At 56.0% G+C, this 26878-nt stretch overlaps 2 protein-coding genes across 9 annotated transcripts in view; both read left to right on the top strand.

Moving 5' to 3' along the window:
* The window catches only part of ARAP1 (ArfGAP with RhoGAP domain, ankyrin repeat and PH domain 1), a 90149-nt gene extending 76075 nt beyond the window's left edge, over positions 1 to 14074 (top strand). For 7 of the 8 annotated variants that reach the window (XM_029057470.2, XM_029057472.2, XM_029057473.1 and 4 more), the window contains 17 exons: positions 160 to 205; positions 567 to 730; positions 882 to 1094; positions 1447 to 1552; positions 1868 to 2015; positions 2424 to 2510; positions 4268 to 4336; positions 4513 to 4630; positions 5121 to 5234; positions 5667 to 5842; positions 7526 to 7558; positions 9903 to 9985; positions 11590 to 11640; positions 12156 to 12219; positions 12542 to 12697; positions 13494 to 13528; positions 13735 to 14074. In XM_029057470.2, the coding sequence (XP_028913303.1) occupies positions 160 to 205; positions 567 to 730; positions 882 to 1094; positions 1447 to 1552; positions 1868 to 2015; positions 2424 to 2510; positions 4268 to 4336; positions 4513 to 4630; positions 5121 to 5234; positions 5667 to 5842; positions 7526 to 7558; positions 9903 to 9985; positions 11590 to 11640; positions 12156 to 12219; positions 12542 to 12697; positions 13494 to 13511 (1646 nt within the window). In that variant the 3' untranslated portion in view covers positions 13512 to 13528; positions 13735 to 14074. The remainder of the gene's footprint in view (positions 1 to 159; positions 206 to 566; positions 731 to 881; positions 1095 to 1446; positions 1553 to 1867; positions 2016 to 2423; positions 2511 to 4267; positions 4337 to 4512; positions 4631 to 5120; positions 5235 to 5666; positions 5843 to 7525; positions 7559 to 9902; positions 9986 to 11589; positions 11641 to 12155; positions 12220 to 12541; positions 12698 to 13493; positions 13529 to 13734) is intronic. The other variant, XM_029057475.1, reaches the window with a different exon arrangement.
* A 9996-nt stretch (positions 14075 to 24070) lies between these two features.
* LOC100085552 (cGMP-dependent 3',5'-cyclic phosphodiesterase) overlaps positions 24071 to 26878 on the top strand; it is a 139410-nt gene continuing 136602 nt past the window's right edge. Inside the window, exon 1 of the mRNA XM_029056895.2 lies at positions 24071 to 24348. Within this exon, the coding sequence (XP_028912728.1) occupies positions 24281 to 24348 (68 nt within the window). The 5' untranslated portion in view covers positions 24071 to 24280. The remainder of the gene's footprint in view (positions 24349 to 26878) is intronic.

Raw genomic sequence — 26878 nt, 5'->3', positions numbered from 1 at the left:
GAGGTGTTCTGTCGTATTTATTACACTGTAATAAGCGCTTGAGTTGTGTGCCCAGGGACTGCACCCCCTTCCACCAAGAGGCTCTGGCTCAGGGGATGGCCGTCCTGTGGGGAGGGTTCCTCTGGACAATCCCCCCACCTAACTTCCTTCTGCCTGCAGCGATCCAGGGGGAGGGGGAAGAGCTGGTGCTGGTGGAGCGGCGGAGGTGAGAAAGGGCAATGTGGGAGCAGGGGTGGGGAGAGACAAGGTGGCGGTGGAGAGAGGCAGGGAAATTTTCGGGGGGAGGTGAGACAAGTGTGGGAAGGGGCAGCACTAGGGGTAGTGTAGGGATGGGAAGGGCTGGGCATCTCCTTTTTGGGGTGAGGGTCCCCAGATCCTCAGTCGCATCCCCCAGCCCAGGTCCTAACCGAGATCGGGGAGAGGAGCAGGTACCGGAGGGCCCAGGATCTGGCCACACCGGCTCAGACTTGGGGATCGGTGACCCCAGGGTGGGAAGGAGCCCCAGGCAGAAAGGATCCAGGCCGGGGAGGTCCATCAGCCAAAGACCCCACCCCTTTGCGTTCCAGGACACTGTACATTCAGGGGGAGCGGAAGCTGGACTTTGCTGGCTGGGTCAGCGCCATCCAGAAGGCAGCAGGCAGTTCGGGGGACACCTTGTCCCAGCAGCAGCTGGGCGACTCCGACATCCCAGTCATCGTGTACCGCTGCGTGGACTACCTCACCCAGTGTGGTCAGCGGGGGCCGAGGGTGGCCGATGGGGGTGGGGGGAGCTACAGGGTCAGGCGGGCCGTGGGGGAGATCACCTAACTCCATCCTTCCTCCTCCTTCTCGCCTCATTCTAACTGCCCCAATCATTGCCCACCCCCGGTCGCTGATCCCAGGGCTGACCTCCGAGGGGCTCTACCGGAAGTGCGGGCAGACATCGAAGACCCAGCAGCTGTTGAATGCCCTGAGACAGGACGCCCGCAGCGTTCGACTCAAAGAGGGAGAGCAGCACGTGGATGACGTCTCATCGGCCCTCAAACGCTTCTTCCGGGAACTGCCGGATGGGCTCTTCACCCGGGACTTGGGCAGGGTCTGGCTGGATGCCACAGGTAGGGAGGACGTGTCCCCCAACAGACTGCCCCCTACCTTGCCCCTACAACCCTCTCTCCCCTCCTCCTTCTTCTCCCTCACCCCTACACAGGAGGCTCCTCCTGGGATCCGAGTCTGCCGGGCGTGACAGGGTGGGGGCTGCTTTTAGCACAAATTGCTCCCTGCTCATCAGCTCCCCCATGTCCTGGACTTGGGGAGACCAGTGTCAGCAACTCCTGGTGGTCCCCATCCAGTAACCGGAGCTCCTTGGTTTGCTGGGACCCAGATCCCCAGCCCCCTGGGCACCGAGATTTAATTGAAGCTGGGGGATACCCTGATTCTGTCTCCTCCCCCGACCCCTCCTGACCTCAGCGATTGAGGATGAACAAAGGAAGATCTCAAGGTACCAGAACCTCCTGGCACAGCTGCCCCCTGTGAACCGTGCCACTGTGAAGGCGCTGATCAACCACCTCTACTGGTGAGTGGGGTCCACGAAGACCCCAGGATCTTTCTCAGTCCTATCCCTTTTGGGGAATTCCTGACCGAAGAGATGGGGTAGACACATCACAGAGACGGTCACCTAGCCATGATGAAGTGGACTTGAGGGAGACAGGTGGAACATGGTGGTGGGTTAGATTGAATGGGTGGATCAATTGGGGAAGCCTTCCCGGAGGGGGAGCTATTGAGCAGAGGGTTCTGGGAAGGACATGGGCCAGTGGTGGCACTTGGGACAGGCAGGAGACCAGGGTGGAGAGAGCCCCCTCCAATCCAGAGTCGGCCTTGTTCCCCACAGCGTCCAGTGCTTCTCGGATAGCAACCAGATGACCACACACAACCTGGCCATTGTGTTTGGACCAACGCTATTTCAGACCGATGGGCAGGACTACAAGGCTGGGCTGGTGGTGGAAGACCTTATTAGCCACTACGTGGTGGTCTTCAATGTACGAAAATACCCTCCTCGCCCATCTGCCCTTCCTCTCTACCCCTTTAAATCTACCCCCTGTATTCTATCCTCTGCTCCTCCTCCCCATCTCTGCTCTCGGATCTCACCAACCTCTGAGACTGCCCCATGGAGGCAGAAGGGAGCACCAGGCTGACCGGTGGGATGGAGGAGGGGGTGGCCTGAATGGGCTGTGGCTGTCAGGTCTGCAAGCATGGAGTGGTACAGATGCAGTTGTGTGCATGGCTGTGTGGGGTCACTTTGGTGTGTGATCCTTTGTGTGCAAGATGGGGTACGTGGATTCGTATCAGTTGCCCCCCTCCCCAGGGGCAGTTGTTCAGCACCCTGTGGTTGGGTTCGGGGGGACAAGGGCTTCTCCCTCACTTGTGCCCGCGTGATGCTGGAGCAGGTGGATGAGCGGGAGCTGCGGAAGCAGCGAGAGGAAATCGCTGCCATCATCAAGATGCGTGTGGCCGGTTCATCCAGTGGGACCCAGGTGACTCCCCACCCCCTCCCCATCCCTAGTAACCCTCTCAGCCTCCCACCTTGCCCCCCCCTTCCTGCTAATCTCCCCACTTTCCCATTCAAGTTTGGGAGAGGATAGACTTCCAAAAGTGAGCGGGCCAGAAAGCCACCACTATCAGCCTTTCCAAATCTTGACTAGAAACTGCTTGATCTGGTCAGAGACGAGGGAGGAGGGAGGCAGGGAGTCAGGCTGAGAAGCAGCTGAGGGACCTCTACCTCCGTTAGGGCCACCCCAAAGCACCTGACAGACTCTTTCACCCCCACGCCCCCCCCCACAATATTTAGACTCAGCCCAGAATCCTTCTTCCCTTCTCCATCTCATCTGTCATCCCACAGGGACCGAGCCCCCTTCCCTCACAATTACCTTGCAGGGGCCAAGCCCCCTTCTCCTTTCCATCACCCAGTGAGCACCAAGGCCCCTTCCCCTCAGGGACTGAGCCCCCTTCTCCTTTACATCCCCCATGGGGACCGAGCCCCCTTCTCCTCTCCATGACCTTTCAGGGACTGAGACCTTTTCCTTCTCCATTGCCTCATAGTAATAATAAGTAATAATAATTGTGGTATTTGTTAAGTGCTTACTATGTTCTAAGTGCTGGGGAGGATACAAGGTGATTAGGTTGTCCCACGTATGGCTCACAGTCTCAATCCCCATTTTACAGATGAGGTAACTGAGGCATAGAGAAGTTAAGTGACTTGCCCAAGGTCACAAAGCAGACGAGTGACCGAGGCAGGATTAGAACTCATGACCTCTGACTCCCAGGCCCGTGCTCTTGCCACTGGTCATGCTACCATGGGGACCTTCGCTGCTCCTCCTCTCCTCCCCATCACGCCTAATCCCTCCCTCTCCTCTATCCCCTTCTGCTCCCCACAGCACTTGTGTATATTTGTACATATTTATTACTCTATATTATTAATGATGTGTATAAATCTATAATTCCATATATCTATTTTGATAGTATTGTTGCCTGACTACTTGTTTTGTTTTGTTGTCTGTCTCCCCACTTCTAGACTGTGAGCCCATTGTTGGATAGGGATTGTCTATCTGTTGCCGAATGGTACTTTCCAAGCGCTTAGTATAGTGCTCTGCACACAGTAAGCGCTCAATAAATACGATTGAATGAATGAATGACTAAGGCCAGGTCAATCTGGGCTCTTCTTCCATAGGGTCTTTGAGAGGTTCTTTGATGTGTCCCTTCTCACCACACCGATAAACCTCCAAGAGGGGTAGAGGTTTCCAGTTGAGGTTTCTGAGGGACTCATCTTAACCTCCCCACCTGACACCATCCCTCCCAAAGGCCATCCAAGAAGCAGAGCACAGGCCTGGGGTTCAAGGGACCTGGGTTCTAATTCCAGTTCCCCAACTTGCCTGCTGTGTGACCCTGGTCAAGTCACTTCCCTGTTGCCTTATTTTCTTTATCTGTAAAATGAGGATTCAACCCCACCTTAGTCTGAGAGCCCTGTGTGGGATAGGGACTGTGTCTACCCTGATTATCTTGTTTCACTCAATCAGTGATATATATTGAGCCCTTTGGAGCGCAGAGCACTGGGAGAATACAATTCAAGAGTTGGTAGATAGGATCTCTGCCCTCAAAGAGTTTAGTAAGCACTTAACAGATACCATTATTATTATCTCTGTTCCCAGGTGCTGGGAAATTTTTTGTCTGGAAATCAGGAAGCCTGAGTCCTCCAGTCAGTAATTCTCTTTCTTCTCCCTCTCCTGCCCCACAGCATGCTGGGGATTTCATCTGCACCGTGTACCTGGAGGAGAAGAAGACAGAGGCTGAGCAGCATGTTAAGGTGAGGTGCAGCCCAGCTCTGCCTAGAAGAGACCCTTCCCTAGCAGACAGATCCCCTAATTCTGTTCCTGGGCGGCGGGGAGGGAATCAGCTTGGCTGGGGTGGGGGTGCAGTGCCTCAGGGTATGGCTGTCTGTGACCACCTCCTCTCCTCCCCCCGAACCCTACCTGACACCAGATCCCGGCGGCCATGACGGCGGGGGAGCTGGTCTGGGAGATCCTAGACCGGCGGAAAGTGGGGATGAAGGACAAAGATTACTGGAGCTGTTTTGAGGTCAGCGAGCGAGAGGAAGCCGGTAAGTATCGGGAGCCCTGCCGGCCAGGAGGCCCCAACCAGCCAGCGGAGATGGGGTGTCAGTGTCTCTGGTGCCTGTGGGAGGCTGGGGGCCACCTTGGTGTCCCTCAGGATTACCACCACCCTTTCCCCTGTCTCAAGTTCCTCCCGGGAAAAACCTTTTGGCAGAAAACCCTGACCAACTGGTGTCTGCCTTTTCCCCTGCCCTGCCCCCTTCTCTCTTTCCCTCCTCTGTTCTGCCCTCTCTCCATCCTCTTTTCTCCCTCCCCTTTCACCTTTCTCCCCCTCCTACCTCTTTCTCCCCTTCTTCTCCTCCCCTCTTCCTCCCATGTCCTCCCAATTCCAGGAAGTTCCTCCCTGGGTCTCACCCCACTCTTTCCTGCTGCAGTCTAAGCCCCATTTCTCTCAGCGATACGAGGTCTCGCCTCGCACCCACAGGTGCCCGCAGGCACCCCCAGGCCTAATGCCCCTGTCCCTCCCCCCCTGCCCAGAGCGGCCCCTGCACCATTCGGAGAAGGTGCTCCCCATCGTGCATGGGCTTGGCACCGACAGCCACCTGGTGGTCAAGAAGCATCTGTCCATGGAGGCCATGCTCGTCTACCTGGGTATGTCGGGGCCGGGCACCCTGGGTGGCGGTTAATGGGGTGGCGGACACCGAGGGCAGGCTTCTCCTTCCTGCCATAGGGATGTGATGGATGCAGAGAGGCCCCAGAGAGTTGGGGAGGTGGTGGAGGTGGTAGTGGGGATCTGGGAAGGCTTCCTGGAGGAGGTAGCCTTGATCACACGTCCACCGGGGAGGGAAGGGGGCGAGGACTGAGGGCAGGGTCCGGGTGGGGGTGCTGGGGGTTTTCTAGGCTGACACCCTCTCTCCCACCCCTGCTTTGCCCTCCTCCTCTGGCCCTCTGCTCCGCCTGCCTCCCCCGCCCTCCCTGCCTCCATTGTCACGCCCTACCCCCAACCCACCTGCCTCCCCCGGGCCCACCACCTCCCCCGTCCCCCTGCTGCGTCCCCCTGCCCACCGGCCTTCCCCCCTGCAGCCAGCAAGGTGGGTGACAGCAAGCACGGGATGATGAAGTTCCGGGAGGACCGAAGCCTGCTGGGGCTGGGGCTGGGCCTGGGGCTGGGGCTGGGGCTGCCCTCCTCAGGTGGCGGCTTCCACGATCGCTACTTCATCCTCAACAGCCGCTGCCTCCGGCTCTACAAGGAAGTGCGGGTGAGCCCTGACCTCCCCCTCCCCACCCTTCCTCTGCCCTCCCCTGCTTCCAACCCCCACTGACCGCCACCTTACGATGGAGAGACCCTCTGGCCAGGTCTCTGGAGAGACTCTCTGGAAAGAGTCCCTGCCTCCCTCTTCAACGCCGCCCCTGGGGCTCTCCGCTGCTGCAGGCCTGTTTGTTTTCTTAGAGTCTACTGTACGATACGGAGAAGGGTTGGAGGGAGCCGGATTGCGGGAATTGGCCCTGGGACTTCACCCCAACCCATGTACATACTTTCTCACAGCACACCAGTGCACATGAGACGCCCACCCACCCGTGCCTGCCTCCCACCCCTGCCGTGACATGTCACCCATCTGTACACGCATCACCTCAGCACATGCTTCGTCATGGTACGGGCTTATTCACGTGCTGGCCCACATCCATACACACCACCCTGTCTGTGGCCTCCCCATCTCCTGCATGACACATACATGCTTGCCCCCAACACCCCCAACCCTTGGCCCTCCCTGGGATCGGCACGTGCCTCACCACCACCCTACCCCCCACCTCTAGGTGGGCTACTGCCTGCCTGGGGGCCAAGTCCAGGTGGCCGTCCATATGGGTTGGGCTAGACACTGACCCAGTAGTGACCTTGAGCCTAGTCACTCCCTGCCTGATGTAGGGCTGAGGCTGGATCACAGGGAGACCACCTAAATCCCTGTTACTTCCCTTTCCTCCCTTCTTCCCTCACCCCTTCCTACCTCCCCTCTTGGCCTGCCCTGTCTTCTCCTTCCCTCCCTTCCTTCTTCCTTTCTCCCTTCCCCACTTCCTCTCTTTCTTCATTTCTCCTCCCCTTGGTCCTTCCTTCCCATTTCCTCCTTTCCCTCCGTAACCCTAAATCATCCCCCTCTTCCTCCTCTTCCTTCCCTCTTCCCTCCGTCTTAACCTCTCCTTACTCTTTCCGCCCTTCCCCTGCCCCCCTTCTCTCCCTCAGTGACCCCATCTCCCACCACAGACCAGTTCTGTCCCTCCCTGGGTGACCTTTCCCTGCTATGACACTTTTAAAATGTCCCCCCAGACTCACAGCCACGCCCTCACCACCTCTGTGTGAGCAGGGTCCTGAAATTCCTGGTCCCACCCACTGTGTGTTTCCTGATCATCAGCCCTCAAGCACACATAGGAATTTCATCCCAAAGTGCAATGGTGGGGTGGCGGGGAGGACAGCGGCTATGAAATCTGAAGCACAAATAGAAGATCCAAGCACCCGAAACCTTCTCCTCTTACATGCAAGTTTCTTTGGAAAACACAGATGTGACATTTTGGATCCACAAGGTTCCAAAGAGGGCCAACTACCAGGTCCTGGAAGGGTATTCCCCAGGTTTCTGTCCCATGGGATGTTGCCAGCCCCAGGATCCAGAGGCAGGCTAAAGAGAGCCAGTGGCCTCGCCTCCTGACCGTTTAGAGGTCCTTTCCAAAGGGGATCCTGGGAAATGTTGTTCCTTCAGAGAGGCTTTCCTACTACCCCTTAGTCCCTTCCCTCCGCCAACCACAGAAGGTTGAGTGTTTTGTCTTCAGTTCTGCCAACACCTGCTTTTCCTCTCCCACCACCTGGGGGGACCCTATGGCTCCCCCACACCGCCATCTCCCTCCCCCTGGTGACCCTGCGACCCCCATGACCTCCATGACCTCTATCAAAACAGAGCCTGAAGCAGCGCAGCGCAGCTCCCGAGAACGTGAGTAGTGGGTGCGAGGAGCTCGGCCCAGCCTGCCCGCTCCACTGCTACCTTACACACCTGTCAGGGCAGAGCTGAGTCCAAGCCAGGGGGGCACAGGGGTGGATAGGCTCCCTCAAGACCTTCCACCAGGCTGAAACTCATGGCACGGCTTCCCTCTCCCCTTCCTCCCTCATCCAGACTAGCTCAGACCGACAGGCCAGTAGACTGTTTCTGTTTGTCTGGATCCCTATGGCAGCAGAAAGTTCTGCTCTTGTCACCCCATAGGCCCTCCTGCTTTCATTCAGCCCATTTCTGTCCTTTCGGCTCCTCTGTGGCCTTGCCTGTTTTCTACCCCCTGGAGCTGTCTATCCTTCAGACTGGATTGTCCCCAGCTCTTTCCCCTCTCTTTATTCAGGGCTCCCTCCTCTGAGAAAACCCCCCTCCCAGACTTCTGGGTTCTTTGCCTCTGGATGCCCCCAACACTCTGACCAGACTCTAACCAGCCCCACAGCGCAGGCGACCCTGCAGGCTCCAGACCCGCAACCCGCTTTCTTGGGCTGTTTTGAACAAGGCCACTGTGCTTTGGGTCCACTCTGACCCCCGAATCCTCCTCTGTCTAACTGCCTAACTCTTCCCAGGCTTGGCCTTCCCCTTTCTTGATGGCCACTTTCCCACAGCTCAGAGAGGTCGGTGGTCCATGTGGTCCCGCCCTTCCTCTCATGGGCTTCAGCTCCATCCGGGGCTCGAGCCCAGTCCTCCCTGCCAGTAGTTCCAGGGAAGCCGTGACCAAGGGTAAGGAGGGTGGAGGTGGGGAAGATGGACTCAGGATCTGACCCGGGTTGTAAGTGGTTCCCTGGCCCGCGGGCTGTGCCAGCCGTGCCCACTGCTCACGCCACCGTCTGCCCTCCCACTTGTGTGTGGAGGGCAGGAGCGTGGGGGAGGGGGGACCTGGGCCAAACCCTCAGGCCACATATGACTCTCCACGAACCTTCTGGTTATGGGGGTCTAGTTGACCTTCTGCCTGCAGGGGGCTGCTCTTCCCTGGGCTTGGACTGAGGGTAACCTTTTGGTCCCCCAGATCCAGTCACTGGGGGCCGGGAGGTGCTGCACTGTCTGCATATCTGCTCCCCCTGCCCTTGCTTAGCTCCCAGTACAGTGTGTTCATTTGGGGGGAGGCCAGGGGGAGGGGCGGGGGGTGCATACGTGAGCATATCCTTCCAGCTTCCCTCATCAGGCTGCCTTAACCCTCAGGGGCCAGGACTGGGTCATCTAACCAACTCTGCCTACCCATGGCCAAGCCTAGTAAAGTGCTCCTGAGTGTGTGTGTGTGTGTGTGTGTGTGTGTGTGTGTATGTGTGTTTGTGTGCATGTGTCCTCCTTCAGGCTGCAAGACTGGGTCATCTCACCATTCTGGCCTCTGTGGCCAGGCTCTGAAGAGTGTGTTGCATGCATGTGTGCTTATGTATGCACATAGGTACATATGTATGTTGTCTCCCCCATCAGGCTGCTGAGCTCTCAGTGTCTGGGACTTGGTTGTCTCCCCATTGTGCCCTCTGTGGCCATGCCCAGGACTCTGCCCTTCCGGGCTGGTCCACATGGAGTACCTGGGGAAGACGGGAGAGGCATTGGTCAGCCGCCTGGCCTGAGTCCCGTCGGTCATTTTAGGACGCTGGGCATCTGGGTGGGTGCAGTGAGCTGATGGTAGGAGGGGCAGGGGTTCATTCATTCATTCATTCAATAGTATTTATTGAACGCTTACTATGTGCAGAGCACTGTACTAAGCGCCTGAAATATGTACAAATCGGTAACAGATAGAAACAGTCCCTGCCCTTTGACGGGCTTACAGTCTAATCGGGGGAGACAGACAGACAAGAACAATAGCAATAAATAGGATCAAGGGGATGAACATCTCATTAAAACAATAGCAAATAAATAGAATCAGGGTGATGTACATCTCATTAACAAAATAAATAGGGTAATGAAAATATATACAGTTGAGCGGATGAGTACTGAGGGGATGGGAAGGGAGAGGAGGAGGAGCAGAGGGAAAGGGGGGAAAAGAGGGCTTATCTGAGGAGAGGTGAAGGGGTGCTAGAGGGAGCAGAGGGAAAAGGGGAGCTCAGTCTGGGAAGGCCTCTTGGAGGAGGTGAGCTTTAAATAGGGTTTTTGAAGAGGGGAAGAGAATTAGTTTGGCAGAGGTGAGGAGGGAGGGCATTCCAGGACCGCGGGAGGACGTGGCCCAGGGGTCGACGGCGGGATAGGCAAGAACGGGTCCCTTGGGGCAGCCAACATGGGGCCCTATCCCTTCCCTCCTTAACTTCCCTGGATCAATCAAATCCATCTCCCCACCCCTTCCCCATAGAGCCACAAGCCGGAGAAGGAGTGGCCAGTCAAGAGCCTCACCATCTACCTGGGCGTCAAGAGGAAGCTCCGCCCCCCGACTTGGTGAGCTGGGATGACCTTAAGGGGTGACCTCTGGGGCGGGAGCCACATATTCCTTTTGAGCGTGGGAGTGATGAGCTTGGGGGAACGCAGCTTTGAGATGGCAGTGGAGGCTGGTGTTGAGGGGGGCCGAGAGGAAGAGGGAGGGAATGAAAGAGGGAGAAAGAGAATGGTAATAGGGATGATATTTGTTAATCACTCACTCTGCGAAGCACTGCCCACCCTGACTCATGCCACAGAGACCCCAGCCCACTCCCAGCCCCCACAGTCCCCACCAGGAATCTGGCTCCAGTAGGGGCGAGAGGAAGACACTATCTTGGCTCCTCTGAACCTTTCCCAAATCCACAGGGTGGGATGGAGTGATTGCGCTACTTTTCCTATGTGAAAAGCAGCTGGCAGAGCCAATGGCATCTCCCTCGATGCCCACCCCTCAATTGGGTTGGGGGCCTGTGATCAGGAGACCGAGGCCCAAGAGTAGGATGATGCCCTTAGAATCACCAAGCAAGTTAGAGGTGGAGCTGAAACCAGAACTTCCATTTCCCACCCTCCAGCCAGCCTTACCAGCCAGTCCCACCAAAACTCTGGTCTTCATTCATCATTGCTGGGAGTCAATCGGTGGTATTTTAGGGGCGCTTACAGTGTGGAGAGCACTGACCTAAACTCCTAGGGCAGAATGTCTGAGTCCCCTTAAAGTTCAGGGGGTCACCACAGGGACAAGGAGGGGTAGGTCTGAGCCAGAAGGCCCCTACAGGAGAGGAGGCTCCATAAAAGCCAGCTCCTCTCCAGAGGAGCCGCACAATACACCTACACCTAGATCCCCCCCCCAGCTCATCATGCCCACCTGTGCCTGTAACTGTATCCTTTCAGAGCCCAACAGGAGGCTTCCAAGGCCTTGTTTCCCCTCCTATAGTGAGGGTTCCAGTGATTGATTGATCGATTGACTGATTGGAGATAGTGCTGATGCTGGAGGAGGCAGCTTGAGGGTGGGAGGGCCTGGCTCTGCCCATGGCCTGCTCTGTGACCCCTAGCAAGGCACCCCTTGCACCTCAGTTGCCCCCTCTGCATAACCGGGATGAGCATCCCGGGCTTCACAGGACTGTGAGAAGGCTGAAATGAGATTTTGGCTGTGGAAGCCCTCTGGAGGAGTAACAGCGCTGTGCTGTTCAAAGGAAATCCCACCAACTACATTGTTCGTTTCCCGGGAAATCGCTGAGCTCTGATTTTCAGTTTAGAACCAGATCATGGCAGGCCCAGCCCCTCCTACTTGGCCACTAGCAGCAGCCTGTGTCGCCTCCCTTCGGCTCAGAGCCGGCTCACCTCTCCCTCTCGGCCTAGAGTCCAGGAAAGGTGGCGACGCCAGTGGTCGCCATGGTGACCTCAAGATGTTTCCCCGGTTGCCAAGCAACGCAGGCTAGCTTGGCCGTCTCCAAGGCTGCAGCTTTCCACCCTTGGCTTGCGTGGAGGATCCTGGCTCGGGGCCTTGACCCTGTTTGCCACTTTCCTAACTGTGTGTCTGTCTTCCTGTCTCCCCTGTTCTCTCTGTGGCTCTACCTTCATGTCCCCATCCTGGTCTGTTTCTTTGTCTCCATCTCTGGGTCACTTTGCAGCTGGGGTTTCACAGTGGTGCATGAGAATGAGAAACACGAGAAACAGCAATGGTGAGGAGCCTCCTAGGGCTCTGCCCATCCCCAGGGTGGTCTCCCAGGGTGGTCTTCCCAGGTTGGTCCCTTTTGGGTGGTCTCCCCAAGTTGGTCTCCCAGAGTGGTCTCCCCTGGTGGGCCTCCCAGGGTGGTCTTCCCAGGTTGGTTCCTCCAGGGTACTCTCCCAGAGTGGTCTCCCCAAGTGTTTTCCACAGTGTGATCTCAGGGTGATTCCCCCCAGGGTGGTCTCCTCATTGTGGTCCCGATGTCCGTGAAACAGGTTTTCGGTTGGGGGCTGGGTCAGGAGTTCGGATCGGCTGGGGCCGGGGTCCTGAGACCCCCCCCCCCTCCTGAGGAGGGTGCAGGACTGGGCCCATGGTTGGGGAAAAGAAGGGGTGGTTCCCCTCCTCCCCCGCCAGGGAGACCATGAGCCAAGCCGCCTCCCTGCCTTCTGCTAAGTGAGCCAGCCCAGGGCCTGGGCCCCACCCCTCCATGAAGGCTCACCCCATACCCTGTCCCTCTCCCCTGGCCAGGTACCTGTGCTGTGACACGCAGATGGAGCTGCGCGAGTGGTTTGCTACATTCCTCTTTGTGCAGGTAGCAGGGGCTCACCGGGTTATTCGGCGGGTGGGACCGCCGCCCAGGAACCGACAGTGCTGTCCCCGGGGCGAGGTATAGAGCAGCTCCCTGCCCTCTCCACCTCAACAGCTCTCCCATTCCCCTTCTACCTCAGTAGCTCCCCATTCCTTCTCCCTGATCCTATTGCACCAGCTCAACACACCCACTCTGTGCCCCAAACCACCATCAGGAGGTGAAGGGACATTAGACTAGATGCGAAGTTGAGGCCCTTAGCAACTATTAATTCACCACCCCCTTCTCCTCCGTACCCCTGTGTCCCCTCTTGTGTCCCCCCACCAAGCACGATGGCGACGTGTGGCCGGCGGACCCGTCTCCCAACCGGGCGTCCCGGGGGCAACAGGATGCCAAGCTGGGCAGCGTCTCCCTCATTCCCCTCAGAGGCAGTGAGAATGAGATGAGAAGGAGTGTGGCTGCCTTCTCGGCTGACCCTCTCACCGTGAGTGATCACCACCAGCCAGGACCTCTGCTCGGCTCAGCGAGCCCAGAACCAGCAAAGGGGCCGGGGGAAGAGCAGGTTGACGGGTGCTTGTGCGGGTGGTAAGGGACTGAGACTGCAGCGAGAGGCTTAAGGAGGACACGAGGAGGGCCTTTCCGTGACTCAAGGCATGAAGTGTCCAAAATAAGCTCCGGTTAGCTTTGGAGGTTTTGCCAGTGGTGATCTGAGATTAGAAGGGGTCAAAGGAGCCCCCCAAAGCTGGCCAGACTTGGCCCCTCCACTTTGATCTTGGCTCCGCCATGTGTCTGCTGTGTGACCTTGGGCAAGTCACTTAACTCTTTGTTCCTCAGTCACCTCATCTGTAAAATAGGGATTAAAACTGTGAGCCCCACCCATGAGGGACAACCTGTTTACCTTGTATCTACTCCAGCGCTTAGTACAGTGCTTGGCACATAGTAAGTGCTTAACGAATACTATAATTATTATCATTTGGCACTCCCTCCCTCCTGCTAGTGCAGCCCAGTAGGGTGCCCCGAGGCCGAATGCCGCAGTGTTGACTTCCCATCCAGATGATTCCCAGCTGAGCCCATTTTGAAAGTTCTCCCCCTCTTCCAAAATGCCAGGGTACTCTGGCTTCTGCCTCTGCTTGGGACCCCTGTGGGGTGGGGCTGGGCAGGTCCAGGGAGATTTAGCAGGAGGAGGAGGCCAGAAGGCAATCAATCAGAGTAGGCCTGGAGCTAACCCCGTTACTCGTTTCTAACCCTCTTCCCATCCTGACCCCAACCTGTCTTTGCAGCTTTTCCGAAACACGTGAGAGAGGAATCTGAGCAGGTGAGAACCCTCCACCCGCACCGCCCAATCCACACCCACCCTCTCCAAGCCTCTTCTGCTCCCATCTTGTCAAAGACTCGCGGGCCCATTTCAGTGGGGGTGGGTGGCTCTCTGGGGCAGGGGTGGTGGTTTGGATCATTGGAACGTAACTTTGGAGGTTCCAACCCCTCTCCCCCCCAACCAACAAATCTCTCTCCCTCCCATAGAGCGTGATCCTGAGACCCAATGGCGTCAGCAAGAAGGGACCAACTTCCCTCGCACCTTCACCCCGCCCCACGGACCTGGTCAGCACAAGGCCGAGCAAGCAGTGATCTTTCCCGGCTCCGGAGTGGGCGCTGGAGCAGCCGGGGGCTTCTCTCCCCAAGGACTCTGAACACCGGAAGCCAGGCCTGTGGGGACCGTAGAGATGCCCCTCGTCATTCCCTTCCCTGGCCGTCCTCTCACTCCCAACCCCCAATCCGCACAAAGCAACACAGCCCTGGAGCAGGAGGCAGGAAGGGGGATGACATCGGTGTTTTGATAATATAAATAGATCTGTATATTTTACACCAGCTTGAGCCTGGTGATCGCTGGTTCCCAAATGGGGCTGGGGGGCTTGGGTGGGATTAGGCTTCCTCCAGGGGCCACTTTTAATTTGCACCATTGCTTTTTGCTCCCTCAGCAGTAGCTGCATTTTGGTAATGGGATCAGGGTGGGGAGGTAAGTGGAGATGGGGAGGAGAGAGATGAGATGGCCCCTCACTCGAGATGGAAGATCGTTGTGTCCTGGGGAGGAGGGGGCGAGGGGCAGGGCCAGTCTCCCCAGCAGCAGCGTGGAGTGGAAGCAGAAGCCCTCTTGCGGGACCTGAGGTAGGAGCTCCAGGCCACAAGTAAGCACGTATGTGTTAAAGGGCTGCAGGCATCCATTACCGGACAGTCAGTTGTATTTATTGAATGCTTACTCTGTGCAGAACACTGTAGTAAGCACTTGGGAGAGTTCAACAACAGACTGATTCCCTGCCCACAGAGCTTACAGTCAAGAGGGGTCCGTCTGGGTCTGGCTTCACCTCTCTCACATTAGGTCATCGTCCCCCGCCGCCCCTCCCAGGGGAATCCCGTCTCCCAAGCCCCCTCCTCAAGGAAATGGGGTCCACAAAGGTTTTTTTTGCATGAACGTTCGGCCAGGGAGCCCCCTGCTCCGGCTCCAAGTTGCACAGGCGTACTTCCTCCTCCCCCGCATTCGGCTGTGGTGGGCCTAGTTCTAGGTTGAGGGTTCTAGCTTGAGTTCAAGAACGCTCCCTAGCACCCCTTCATTGGCCTGGATGTCAGAGCCCAGGCCCCCTTCACCTTCTCCCCGCAGTCAGCGGCAACGTCCATTCGACCATCGCCAAATGAAAGATAATAATGATGTTATTTGTTAAGCGCTTAGTGTGCCAAGCACTGTTCTAAGCACTGAGGTAGATACAGGGTCAACAGAGTGCCCTACGTGGAGCTCACAGTTTTAATCCCCGTTTTACTAATGAGGTCACTGAGGCACAGAGAAGTGAAGTGACTTGCCCAAAGTCACACAGCTGATAAGTGGCAGAGCTGGGATTAAAACCCACGACCTCTGACTCCCAAGCCCGTGCTCTTTCCACTAAGCCATGCTGCACTGGTCAGGTTACCCGGCCAGAAGGATAGGGCGCCCTGCTCCTTGGGGTTGCTGACCACGAAGTCCAAAAGATGCAAAGGGCGGCCCGTGCCACACTCTCCGCGCTGCCCGGTGCCTAACCTGAACCCCTCTTGCTGCCTGCCCTTTGAGGTAGCCTGGGTCACCGCTCAGTGTCGCGTTGGGTCCACAAGGTGGCAGCAGGCCACCGTCCCCGAAGTGATGGAGGTTGGAGACACCAGTCCCATCGAGGACTCGCGGCCGGGCAGGGGCGGAAAAGCTCTTCCGCGGGGGTCGAGATCGGGACGGGGCTGTCAATCCAGGAGGCTGCCTGGAGGAGGCGGGACCAGACCCTGGGGACACCAGTTCCAGGGGACTTCAGCCCCTCCGGCCCTGTTTAATAATAATGTTGGTATGTGCAGAGCACTGTTCTAAGCGCTGGGGGAGATACAGGGTAATCAGATTGTCCCACGTGAGGCTCACAGTCTTCATCCCCATTTTACAGATGAGGGAACTGGGGCACAGAGAAGTGAAGTGATTTGCCCACAGTCAGCTGCCAAATGGCAGAGTCGGGATTCGAACCTATGACCTCTGACTCCCAAGCCCAGGCTCCACTGAGCCACGCTGCTTCTCATAATAATAATGTTGGTATTTGTTAAGCACTTACTATGTGCAGAACACTGTTCCAAGTGCTGGGGGAGATACAGGGTAATCAGGTGTCCCACATGAGGCTCACAGTCTTCACTCCCGTTTTACAGATGAGGGAACTGAAGCACAGAGAAGCGAAGTGACGCCCACAGTCACACAGCTGACAAGTGGCAGATTCGAACCCATGACCTCTGACTCCCAAGCCCGGGTTCTTGCCACTGAGCCACGCTGCTTCACCTCCCCAACACATCTGCCTCTCCTTGTCTCCTGTGTTCCACCTCGGGATCGATTTTCACATTCACGCAGACGTCCGCAGTTGTGCACACGGGAACGTGTGGTGTAGTGGCCTGGGAGTCAGAAGGTTATGGATTCTAATCATGCATCCGCCATCTGTCGGCTGTGTGACCTAGGGCAAGTCTCTTCAACTCTCTGAGCCTCAGTTCCCTCATCTGTAAAATGAGGATTGAGACTGTGAGCCCCACCTGAGACGGGGATTACGTCCAACTCTTTTTGCTTTTATCCACCCCAGCCCTAGTAGAGTGCCTGACACATAGTAAGCGCTTAGCAAATATCACTATGGAAAGAGCCCGGGTTTGGGAGTCAGGGGTCATGGGTTTGAATCCTGGCTCTGCCACTTGTCAGCTGTGTGACCGTGGACAAGTCACTTCTCTCTGCCTCAGTTCCCTCATCTGTAAAATGGGGATTAACTGTGAGCCTCACGTGGGACAACCTGATTACTCTGTATCTACCCCAGCGCTTAGAACAGTGCTCTGCACATAGCGCTTCACAAATACCAACATTATTATTATTATTATTTTTCAACCAGACCGAGGATCTGAGTATAAGAGCGCACCCAGTGTAAGTACAAGCAGACACAGTGCACCCAGGTGTGCCCTCTCACGCAGAAGCAGCGCGGCCTAGTGGAAAGAGCATGGGCCCGGGACCCAGAAGCACCGGGGTTCGAATCCCACCTCTGCCAATCGTCTACTGTGTGACCTTGGGCAAGTCACTCAACTTCTCTGTGCCTCAGTTACCTCATCTGTAAAATGGGGATTAAGACTGTGAGCCCCCATGTAAGGCATGGACTGTGTCCAACCTGATTCATTGATACGTACACCAGTGCCTGACACATAGTAAGCGCTTAACAAATTCCATTAAAAAGCCCAAATTTAAAAAAAATCGCTAAATCAGAAAAATCACCCTCCCTCCTGCACCAACTCAGCTCCCTCTCCCTGGTAACCGAAGTGGCGGGAATCCGGTCCCATGTCTGTCCGCCTCTGTCACTGTCTCTGTTTCTGTCTGGCTCCGCTTCTAGCTCGCTCTTGCGGTGTCTTCGCGTCTGATACGAAAGTAGCTCAGGTTGAGCTGACCTCTTCCAAACTGTCCGCCGGCTGGGGCCAGAGGGATGCGATTTGGGCCCGAGAACCGCCCGCGAGGAGGTGGGAAAAGAAGTGGGAAGACGCGCCTTTCCTGCAGCGCCCCAGCCTGGCGATTCGTTGCCGTGGCAACCCTGCAGCCTTTAGCAAAAAAAAGCCATGGAGGGGGTGGGGGTGGGTGGGGGGGAGGAGAGACCGAGGTGGGAGAGAGTCCAGGAGAGGGGCTTTGAGTTGCCGAGGCGGGATGGGTCTAACGGCTGTTTTTTCCTTCCTGAAAATGCAGCTGCTTCTAGGGTGGGGCCGCCCGGCACAGCTTTCCAGCCCATGCCCCATTGAACAGGAAAGGGAAATGGGGCTTGGAAAGGGCTAAAGGGTCGCCCCAGGTCACACAGCTAGGGTTTGGGGCGGGGGGGAACCTGGGTATCCTCCCTCAGCCTCCAGGCCGCTCTCCCTGATTACTTCTTGGCCGGTGGAAGGTCGAGGTCTGGTTTGAGGAAAGGGCAATTAGGGGACACGGGCCAGAGGGAGGAGGAAAGAGGGAACCCCATGCCTGTGTTCTGGCTCGAAGCAGAGGTTGGGTCTACAATGGCAATTCATTCGGATAATTTGTCCCATAACCCTCCCCCCATCACCACCACCACACCAAAAAAATCCACTTCGTACCGTCTTCCGGCTGCTTTGCAAGAACCTATTTCTAGACTGAAGTCTCCGGGCAGATATCTGGAACCGTAGGCTTGGCCCAAGATCCGGGGTTATTCTCTGTAACCGCTGAGGAATGAGCAGGGCCTGAAGCAAGAGGGATTGTGGTTGGACCCGAGGAGGGACTTCCTAACTGGAACGACGGGTGTCAGATGCCAGAACGAGCCAGAGATGAGGAGTGTGGCATCTGCGCTAGTCACTGGGGACCTCTAAGGATAGAGTTGACCCCGGCTGTCTTTCCCAACCGGAGGCAGGGGCCTGGATTGCTTGGGGTCAAGGGGCTCAGCTCAGGGATAAGGAGCACCGCTCTGAGTGCCGGTGCTATGGCGACCGGCGTCATAGCAACCTTCGGTTAGAGAAGCAGCTCAGCCCCAGCCCCCAACCCCCGCCCTACCCCCCACCCCCCACTCTTTCGTCCTGCCCCGCCGCGGCCGGGCCGGGAGGAAAGGTGTTCTCCAGGGTCCTGCCGTAGCGACTCCCTGGGCGGGGGAGATGGGAGGGGGCTTCAAACCCTCTCGGATTCAGCCCGAGCCAAGGGACCGGCGACCCCCGGCCTCCACCTGTGTCCCAAGGATCCAGCCCTCCCCTCTGTCATTCATTCAATCGTATTTATTGAGCTCTTACCGTGTAGAGCACTGTACTAAGCGCTTGGAAGGTACTATTCTGCAACCAAGAGAGACAATCCCTGCCCGCAACGGGCTCACAGTCTAGAAGGGAGGAGATAGACATCAAAACAAGTAAACACGCATCAATAGCATATTATAAATAAATAAAATTAGAGATGTATATATATACAAATCAGAACCAGTAAAACAGGCATTAATATAAATAGAATTATAGATATATATATATATAAATATATATAACATAGATATACACTTGTGGGGTGGGGGGGTAGAGAGCAATGGGGACGAGTCGGGGCGAGGTCGGGTGGGGGGGAGCTGAGGAAAAGGGGGGCTTAGTCTGGGAAGGCCTCCTGAGGAAGTGAGCCTTCGTAGGGCTTTGAAGAGGGAAAGTGTGATTGGCGGATTTGAGGAGGGAGAGCATTCCAGGCCAGAGGTAGCTTGAATCTGCCTAGCTTGAATGCCTCCAGCTGCATTGCCGGCTCCTTCCCAATTCCTCATACCTTCTTTATTGGATTCCTCCTGGAGCCTCGACTGAGAACTCTAAGCATCTCTCCCTTAGCTACCTTCCTTGTCGCTTCAGCTCGCCCAAGGCACTGAGGGCGAGTATGGGCTTGGAGGCGAGGCGGGGCAGGGAGTTCGTGTCTGCCTGCACTTTCCCTCCTAAAGGGGTCAAGCAGGAGGACAGAAAAAGAGCTTAAACTGCAGCAGGAGGGCCTTACCTTAGACTTTACGAAGAACTTTCTGACCTGGACTTGTTCCCTACCTCAACGCCTGCAGTCTCAGGGCCCATCAGCCAGAATAATAATGATAATAATTATGGCATTTGTTAAGCACTTACTATGTTCCAGGCACTGTACTGAATGCTGGGGTGGATACAAGCAAAAGGGGTTGGACACAGTTCCTGCTCCACTTGGGGCTCACAGTCTCAATCCCTATTTTACAGATGAGGTAACCGAGGCACAGAGAAGTGAAGTGACTTGCCCAAAGACACACAGCAGACGAGTGGCGGAGCTGGGTTAGAACCCATGAACGTCTGACTCCCAGACCGTGCTCTTTCCACTACCCCATGCTGCTTCTGAAGACTGGGGCCTGGATCACATCATCTCTTGAAGTCCCAACTCGGGGTCTTGGCCCCGACTTTACCCCGGGACCTGGGCATCTAAGCAGCCTGGCCCAGTGGCAAGAGTACGGGCTTGGGAGTCAGAAGACATGGGTTCTAATCCCGGCTCCTCCACTTTTCTGCTGTGTGACCTTGGGCAAGTCACTCAACTTCTCTGTGCCTCAGTTACCTCATCTGTAAAATGGGGATTAAGACTATGAGCCCCGTATGGGACCACCTGATTACATTGTCTCTACCTCACCGCTTAGAACAGTGCTTGGCACATAGTAAGCATTTAATGAATACCATAATTATTATTATTATCTAAGAAGATGATCTGGTGCTGCAGAGGTGCCCAGCCTTCCAAGAGCCCTAACTGACCAGTTATCTCTAGACATAGACTTTGCCCCACTCCCTCTTTCTCTCCTCCCCTCCCCTAAGATATAACTTAGGTTATATCAAGGCAAATTGGGTTGTACACTGTCCCTGTCCTACGTAGGGCTCACCGTCTCAATCCCCATTTTCCAGATAAGGTCACTGAGGCACAGGGAAGTTAAGTGACTTGCCCAAGGTCACACAGCAGACACTTGGCGAAGCCGGGATTCAAACCCCCATTCTCTGACTCCCAAGCCCGTGATCCTGCCATTAGGCCATGCTGGCCTCAGCAACTCCCAGGCTCTCTCTGCCCAACCTCTATCTCCGGTGTGAGTCCCCTGACCTTCTCCATGTTCTTGGGACCGGTCTCTCTTGGCTCATCACCCTTCCCTCCTTCCCCAGCCTCTCCCGTGGCCCTCCATTTCCTCTTCCTGCTTCTTCCTCCAGCTCTCCACACCCTGGGCCGGTGGGCTAGTTTGGGGTGGTGTGATTGGCCACAGCAAGGATGGGGAGGGGAGAAGACAAGCCGATCAGATCCTCACCCTAGTAGCAGTGAGGTAAAGTAGAGCTCAGCACCAGCCATCCAACCTAGCATACCCACCCGGGGTTGGAAACACAATAACAACACATCCTGGAAGTTGAGGTCAGAACATCAGCTGTTGCCCTGGGAAACTCAACCAGACAAGCTGAGAACAGGATCTGGATTTAAACCCTGCTCGACCTCTTGCCTGCTGTGTGACTCTGGGCAAGTCACTTGACTTGCAGAAGCAGCGTGGTGTAGTGGTTAGAGAACAGGCTTGGGAGTCAGAGGTTCTAATCCCAGATCCACCACTGTCTGCTGTGTGACCTTGGGCAAGTCACTTCACTTCTCTGGACCTCAGTGACCTCATCTGGAAAATGGGGATTGAGACCGTGAGTCCTAAGTGAGACAGGGACTGTGTCCAACCCTATTTGCTTGAATCCACCCCAGCACTTGGTTCAGTGCCTGACATGTAGTAAGCGCTTAACAAATACCATTTTCATTATTATTCTTGGTTCTTCAGTTCCCTTATCTGTCAAATGGAGATTAAATACCTGTTCTCCCTCTCCCTTAGATTGGGAGCCCCGTATGGGCCAAAGACAGTGTCTGACCTGCTTATCTTGTATCTTCCCCAGTGCTTAGAACAGTGCTTGACACTCAGTAAGCGCTTTTCAAGAACCCCAGTGATTAGGAGGCAAAGAATTGGGCTGTCCCCCCCCGTCCCCCCCCCCCCGTCTCCTTCTGCCCCGCACAGCTCCAGCAGCGTTAACGCCCCCACTCCCGTCGAGCCCCCCTGCCCGTCCGCTTCGACCCCGTGCGGGTCTCCCGGGAGCCGGTTGAGAATCCGCTGTCTCTTTCCCGTTCCGGACGATTCCGGGGCAGGGGCTCCGCCCGGTCCCCTGACGGCCGCCCGGATTCTCAGCGTCAGGAAGCTCTTCCCTGCTGCCGCCAGCTCGGCTATTGTCTCTGACCAGCTGCCCCTGGCTCCCGCCTCTCCGGCCCCTAATAACAACAATAATAATAATGATTACTGTATTGGTTAAGCCCTTACTATGTGCCAGGCACTGTACAAAGCTCTGAGGTAAGCAAATCGGGTTGGATACCATCCCTTGTCCCCATTTTACCCATGAGGTAATGAGGCACAGAGTAGTAAAGTGACTTGCCCAAGGCCACACAGCACACAAGTGGAAGAGCCGGGCCTTGGGTCTCCTAGCTCCTAGCCCCTCAGCCCCTAGCCCCCAGTCCTCCGATCCTCCAGCCCCGGCTCCCCAGCTCCTCGGCCCCCCGCCCCTGGCCTAATGCACATGATGATACTTAAGTGCTTACTATGTGCCAAGCACTGTTCTAAGCCCTGGGGTAGATAGTAATTAATCCGGTTGGACACGGTCCCCGGCCCACATGGGGCTCACAATCTTCATCCCCATTTAACAGATGAGGTAACTGCGGCATGGAGAAGTGAAGCGATTTGCCCTAGGTCACACAGCAGACAAGTGGCAAAATCGGGATTAGAATCCAGGTCCTCCCGGCTCCCCGGCCCCCAGCCCACAGCTCCCCTAACCCAGAAGATGTGCAGAAGTCCCCTGCTCCTCTCCTTCTCCCCTGCCTCCATTGCTCCTCTCCCCGTTAGCAGGGCTCTCTCCCTCTTATTTATCCGATGGCTGTGGATTATTCAACTCTTAACTCTACAGCTGCCCCGCCCTGCAGCCCCCTTCAAGATCCTTATCAACCTCTCCGCCCCTGAGAAAGGTAGAGGGGCAAGGCCCAGGGACTAGGAGAAGGACAAAGGCCCAGCCCTCGGGCTTCTTGGAAACACCTCCAGAATGGGCAGAAAAAGGGAGGTTGGAATTCTTGGCTAAAATGTATTTGAGGATTATCCATGGGTTGTGATAATCCAGACCCACTGGAGGGCCTCCAATCATCAGCCTCTTTCGCCTTATTAGTTCCTTAACCCTAGACCCAAACCCAGTCAGTCCAAGCTCATCTCTAGACCGTAAATTCCTTTGTCTCTAGACTGTAAATTCACTGTGGGCAGGGAATGTGTCATATTGTTCTACTGTACTCTCCCAACCGCTTAGTGCAGTGCTCTGCACACAGCGCTGAGAAAATACGAATGACTGAAAACATTTCATCCTCACACTCAGGATTGAAAGCAGCTGGGCCTAGTGGAAAGAGCAGGGGCTTGGGAGTCAGGGAATCTGGGTTCTAATCCCAGCTCTGCCATTTGTCTCCTGTGTGACTTTGGGCAAGTCACTTCACTCAGTGTTCTTCAGTTTCCTCATCTGTAAAATAGGGATGCATTCATTCAGTCATCCAATCATTTATTGGGCACTTACTGTGTGCAGAGCACTGTACTAAGCACTTGGGAAGTACAATTCAGCAACAAATAGAGGCAATCCCTGCTCACAACGGACATCAGAACAAGTAAACAGGCATCAGTAGCATCATTATAAATAAAGAGAATAATAGATATATACACACCATTAATAAAAATAAATTGAATCATAATTATAAATATATACATATCTACAGAAGTGATCCAATATCTATCTTCCCCCTCCTTAGACTGTGAACCCTATATGGGTCAGGGACTGTGCCCGACCTGATTATCTTGTACAGGGCTTAGTACAGTGCTTGGCACATAGAAAATGCAAATACTATTACTATTGTTGTTGTTTTCTCCCCTAGAAACCATCTCTCCAGATGCCTTCCCTGATTTCGGTTCCCGGCTCACAGTCCCATTTATTCATTCAATCGTTTTTAATAATAAAAATGATGGTATTTGTTAAGCGCTTACTACGTGCCAGGCACTGAACTAAGCACTGGGGTGAATACAAGCAAATCGGGTCGGACACAGTCCCTGTCCCACATGGAGTTCACAGTCTCCATTCCCATTTTACAAATGAGGTAACTGAGGGCCAGAGAAGCAAAGTGACTTGCTTAAAGTCACACAGCAGACAGATAACAGAGTCGGGATTAGAACTCTTGATCTTCTGACTCCCAGGCCCGTGGTCTGTTCATTACACCACGCTGCTCATTGAGCGATTACTGTGTGCAAAATGTGTGAACACTCCCTTCCTGTTTTCCTCGTGTACAAATACACACACACGCAAACCTCCACAAACCCACTCCATAGTCACACAAATATCCACTTTACACAACTCGGAGGCTCTCACACCCGATCTCGTAATGATAATGATAGTAATAACATCTGTCAAGCGCTTACTATGTGCCAAGCACTCTTCTTAGACAGAAGGTAACGAGGTTGTCCCACGTGGGGCTCCCAGCCTTACTCCCCATTTTCTAGATGAGGTCACCGAGGCCCAGAGAAGTGAAGCGACTTGCCTAAAGTCACACAGTTGACAAGTGGCCGACAACCGATGACCTCTGTCCCCTGGGCCACGCTGCTTCTCGTCCACACACACAGGCGCACGCCGCCATCCACTCACAGTCACCCACTCCCCGCTCTCACACCCATAAACTCACGTGCCCCCCTCCACACACACACACACCAGACTCACACCACACACACCCACACTCCCCCCCACGTGTGCTCTCCGTCCCTCCCCCTCTCCCTCCCTCGGCTCGCTCTCGCGCTCTCTGCTGCTGCCGCATTCGGGCTGGGCGCCGGAGAGGGCGAGTGGGCGAGCGGGTGGGCGAGCGGACTGAGCCCACGCTCTCCGCCTGGCTCCGGGCTTCCCGGCCGGACCGGCTCTCGCTCTCGGGGTCCGTCTGATGCCCGGAGCGGCGGCGCCCAGTGTCCGGCCGGCCAGACCATGAGCAGGGATGGGGCAGGCGTGCGGTCACTCCATCCTCTGCCGGAGTCAGCAGTATCAGCCGGCCGCGTCTGACCTGTGAGTGACCCGAGGGACGGGTGTCCTGGGGGGGGCCGGGGGGCTTCCCAACTTGGCCCCGGGAGACCACCCGGAGAGCGGGCAGGGCGTCGGGAAGGGCAGTGGTCAGGGACGGGGTCCCGGAGAGGGGTCCCGGGAAGGGGGTCCTGGGTGTGTGAGGGGAGTGGGGGATTTTGGAGCTGCTTGTGGGAGGGGGAGGGTGGTTCGTCTCCCGGACCCTTGGTTCTCCGGCTACGGTCCACCACTCTGCACCTCGAACTGGGAGAGGGACTTGGGGTGTGTGTGTGTGTGTGTGTGTGTGTGTAGGGGGTGGGTGGGTGGTTTGAGATCTTCGCACCCAGGAAAGGGAATCGGGGGGGACTGATTCCACGAGGCCTCGGGCGGGGGTCGGGTGGGGTTGGAGGGTGGGGAGCTGAGGTTCGGTGGTTGCCGGGAGGGGCTGGGGAGGGGGCTGATGGCTGAAGACAGGAGCAAGAGCAGGCTGGACCCTGCGGGGTGACTGCATGGTCCCCCTCAGGGCGTGTGTGTGTGTGGGGGGGGCATCTGTAAAAGCACGAGTCCATGTCTCCTCTAAGTGCCAGTACCCATGTGAGGCTCTGTGTGTGATGGGGTGGGTGGTCGTCTGGGTCTGTGTGTTTCTTGTGTCCCTGCAGGAATCAACGAGAGTCGGTCTGATGTATGCCAGGGTGTGTATGCGTGTATGTGTGTGTGCTTGTGCGTGTGTGTACACGTGCCTGTACTTGTGCTGTGGGGGCTTTGCTGGAGCGTGTGGATGATCACCACTTCCAGGGGGGAGGAAGTGGGGACGCCGTGGCTTGGCATACCAGACCACAGCCTGCCTGCTTTCCTCCCCGGGGGTCTCCCGCTTCAGAGAGGGCAAAGAGATGAGAGAGAGCCACGTGTGTGTGTGCAGGCTTGTGTGTTTCTGCTTTGGCAGGGGCCATTTGTGGGGGAGGGTGGATTGGGCTTCCTATCCCCTGTCCCACCGGATGGTAGGGGGAAGGGAGAAGGGTCAAGGTGGAGGGCCAGACCACCTGACTCACCGTGGCCCATGCAGCTTGGAACCCGGATAAAGCAAAGCGCCGGATAATCCCAAACTAGTGTGGAGTCCTCCTGCCTCCAGGGCCTGACCCGAGCTGCTGCTGCTGCTCTGGGTTGTCCCCAGCCCGGACCACTGAGTTCAGGGGCAGGGAGACAAGAGCAGAGAACCAGGGGAGGGGGGAGAGGGTTCCACTAAAGCTGCCAGAATGACTGGGAAAGCTTCCCTATGGCCGCCAAGTCCTAACCCATGGTCTGCCACCTGGGGCTTTTGCTTGATAGGCCCCAAGAAAGCCATCCCTTTGCCCCGTCTCTGCCCACTGGGCCCTGGCTCACCTGGGGGTGTTGGGGGAGGATAGCGGGGCAGACTCTGGTGGAGAAGCTAGGTTGGGGGCAGAGAGGTGGAGATGGGGCATGGGAGTGGGAACAGAACCGTCATGTACTGTTGGACCATGGTGGGTGTTGGCAGGGTCAAAGTGTTTGTGGGGGGTGGAAATGGAGTTGGGGGCAGAGCTGTTTGTTCAAGGGCTGGGAGTGGGGGTGGTGCCATGTACTGGGGTGGTGCAGGGTTGGAGGCGGGGGGAAGGATGACTGAACCCTGAGTCCTTCTGTCTCCATCGTGTTCTCTAGCGCTGGGTCCTACCCCCTTGTTCCTCTGTGACTGTGTGTGTTTGTGTGTCCATGTGTGTCTTGGTATATGCTTGTGTGTGAGCACACCAGTGCATGTGTGTATTGTCTCTGTGTATGTATATCTGGGTGTGTGTCCACTCTCAGAAGGGCAGGCATATATATACACACATGCCTCCTAAAGGATAGAGCCTGGGCCTGGGAGTCAGAAGGACCTACGTTCTAATCCCAGCTCCGCCACTTGTCTGCTGTGTGACCTTGGCTGAGTCACTTCATTTTTCTGGGCCTCAGTTACCTCATCTGTAAAATGGGGGTCTGGGAGCCCCATGTAGGACAGGGATTGCGTCTAACCTGATTAGCTTATATCTACCTCAGTGCTTAGAACAGTGCTTAGTATATGGTAAACGCTTAAAAAATATAACCATCAGTCACTTCACTTCTCTGGGCCTCGGTTACCTCATGTGTGAAACGGGGATTAAGGCGGTGAGTCCCATGTATGGCAGGAACTCTGTCCAACCTGATTAGTTTATATAATAACAATAATAATGTTGGTATTTGTTAAGCGCTTAGTATGTGCAGAGCACTGTTCTAAGCACTGGGGAAGACACAGGGTCATCAGGTTGCCCCACGTAAGGCTCACAGTTAATCCCCATTTTACAGATGAGGTAACTGAGGCACAGAGAAGTGAAGTGACTTGCCCACAGTCACACAGCTGACAAGTGGCAAAGCCGGGATTCGAACACATGACCTCTGACTCCCAAGCCCGAGCTCTTTCCGCTGAGCCACGCTGCTTCTCATCTCACCCCAGTGCTTAGAACAGTGCTTGAGACATAGTAAGCACTTAACAAATAACATTTTTATCATT

This window comes from Ornithorhynchus anatinus, chromosome 2, assembly GCF_004115215.2.
Source record: "Ornithorhynchus anatinus isolate Pmale09 chromosome 2, mOrnAna1.pri.v4, whole genome shotgun sequence".
In the NCBI taxonomy this organism is placed as follows: Eukaryota; Metazoa; Chordata; class Mammalia; order Monotremata; family Ornithorhynchidae; genus Ornithorhynchus; species Ornithorhynchus anatinus.
This window is presented reverse-complemented; position numbering and strand designations above follow the sequence as displayed.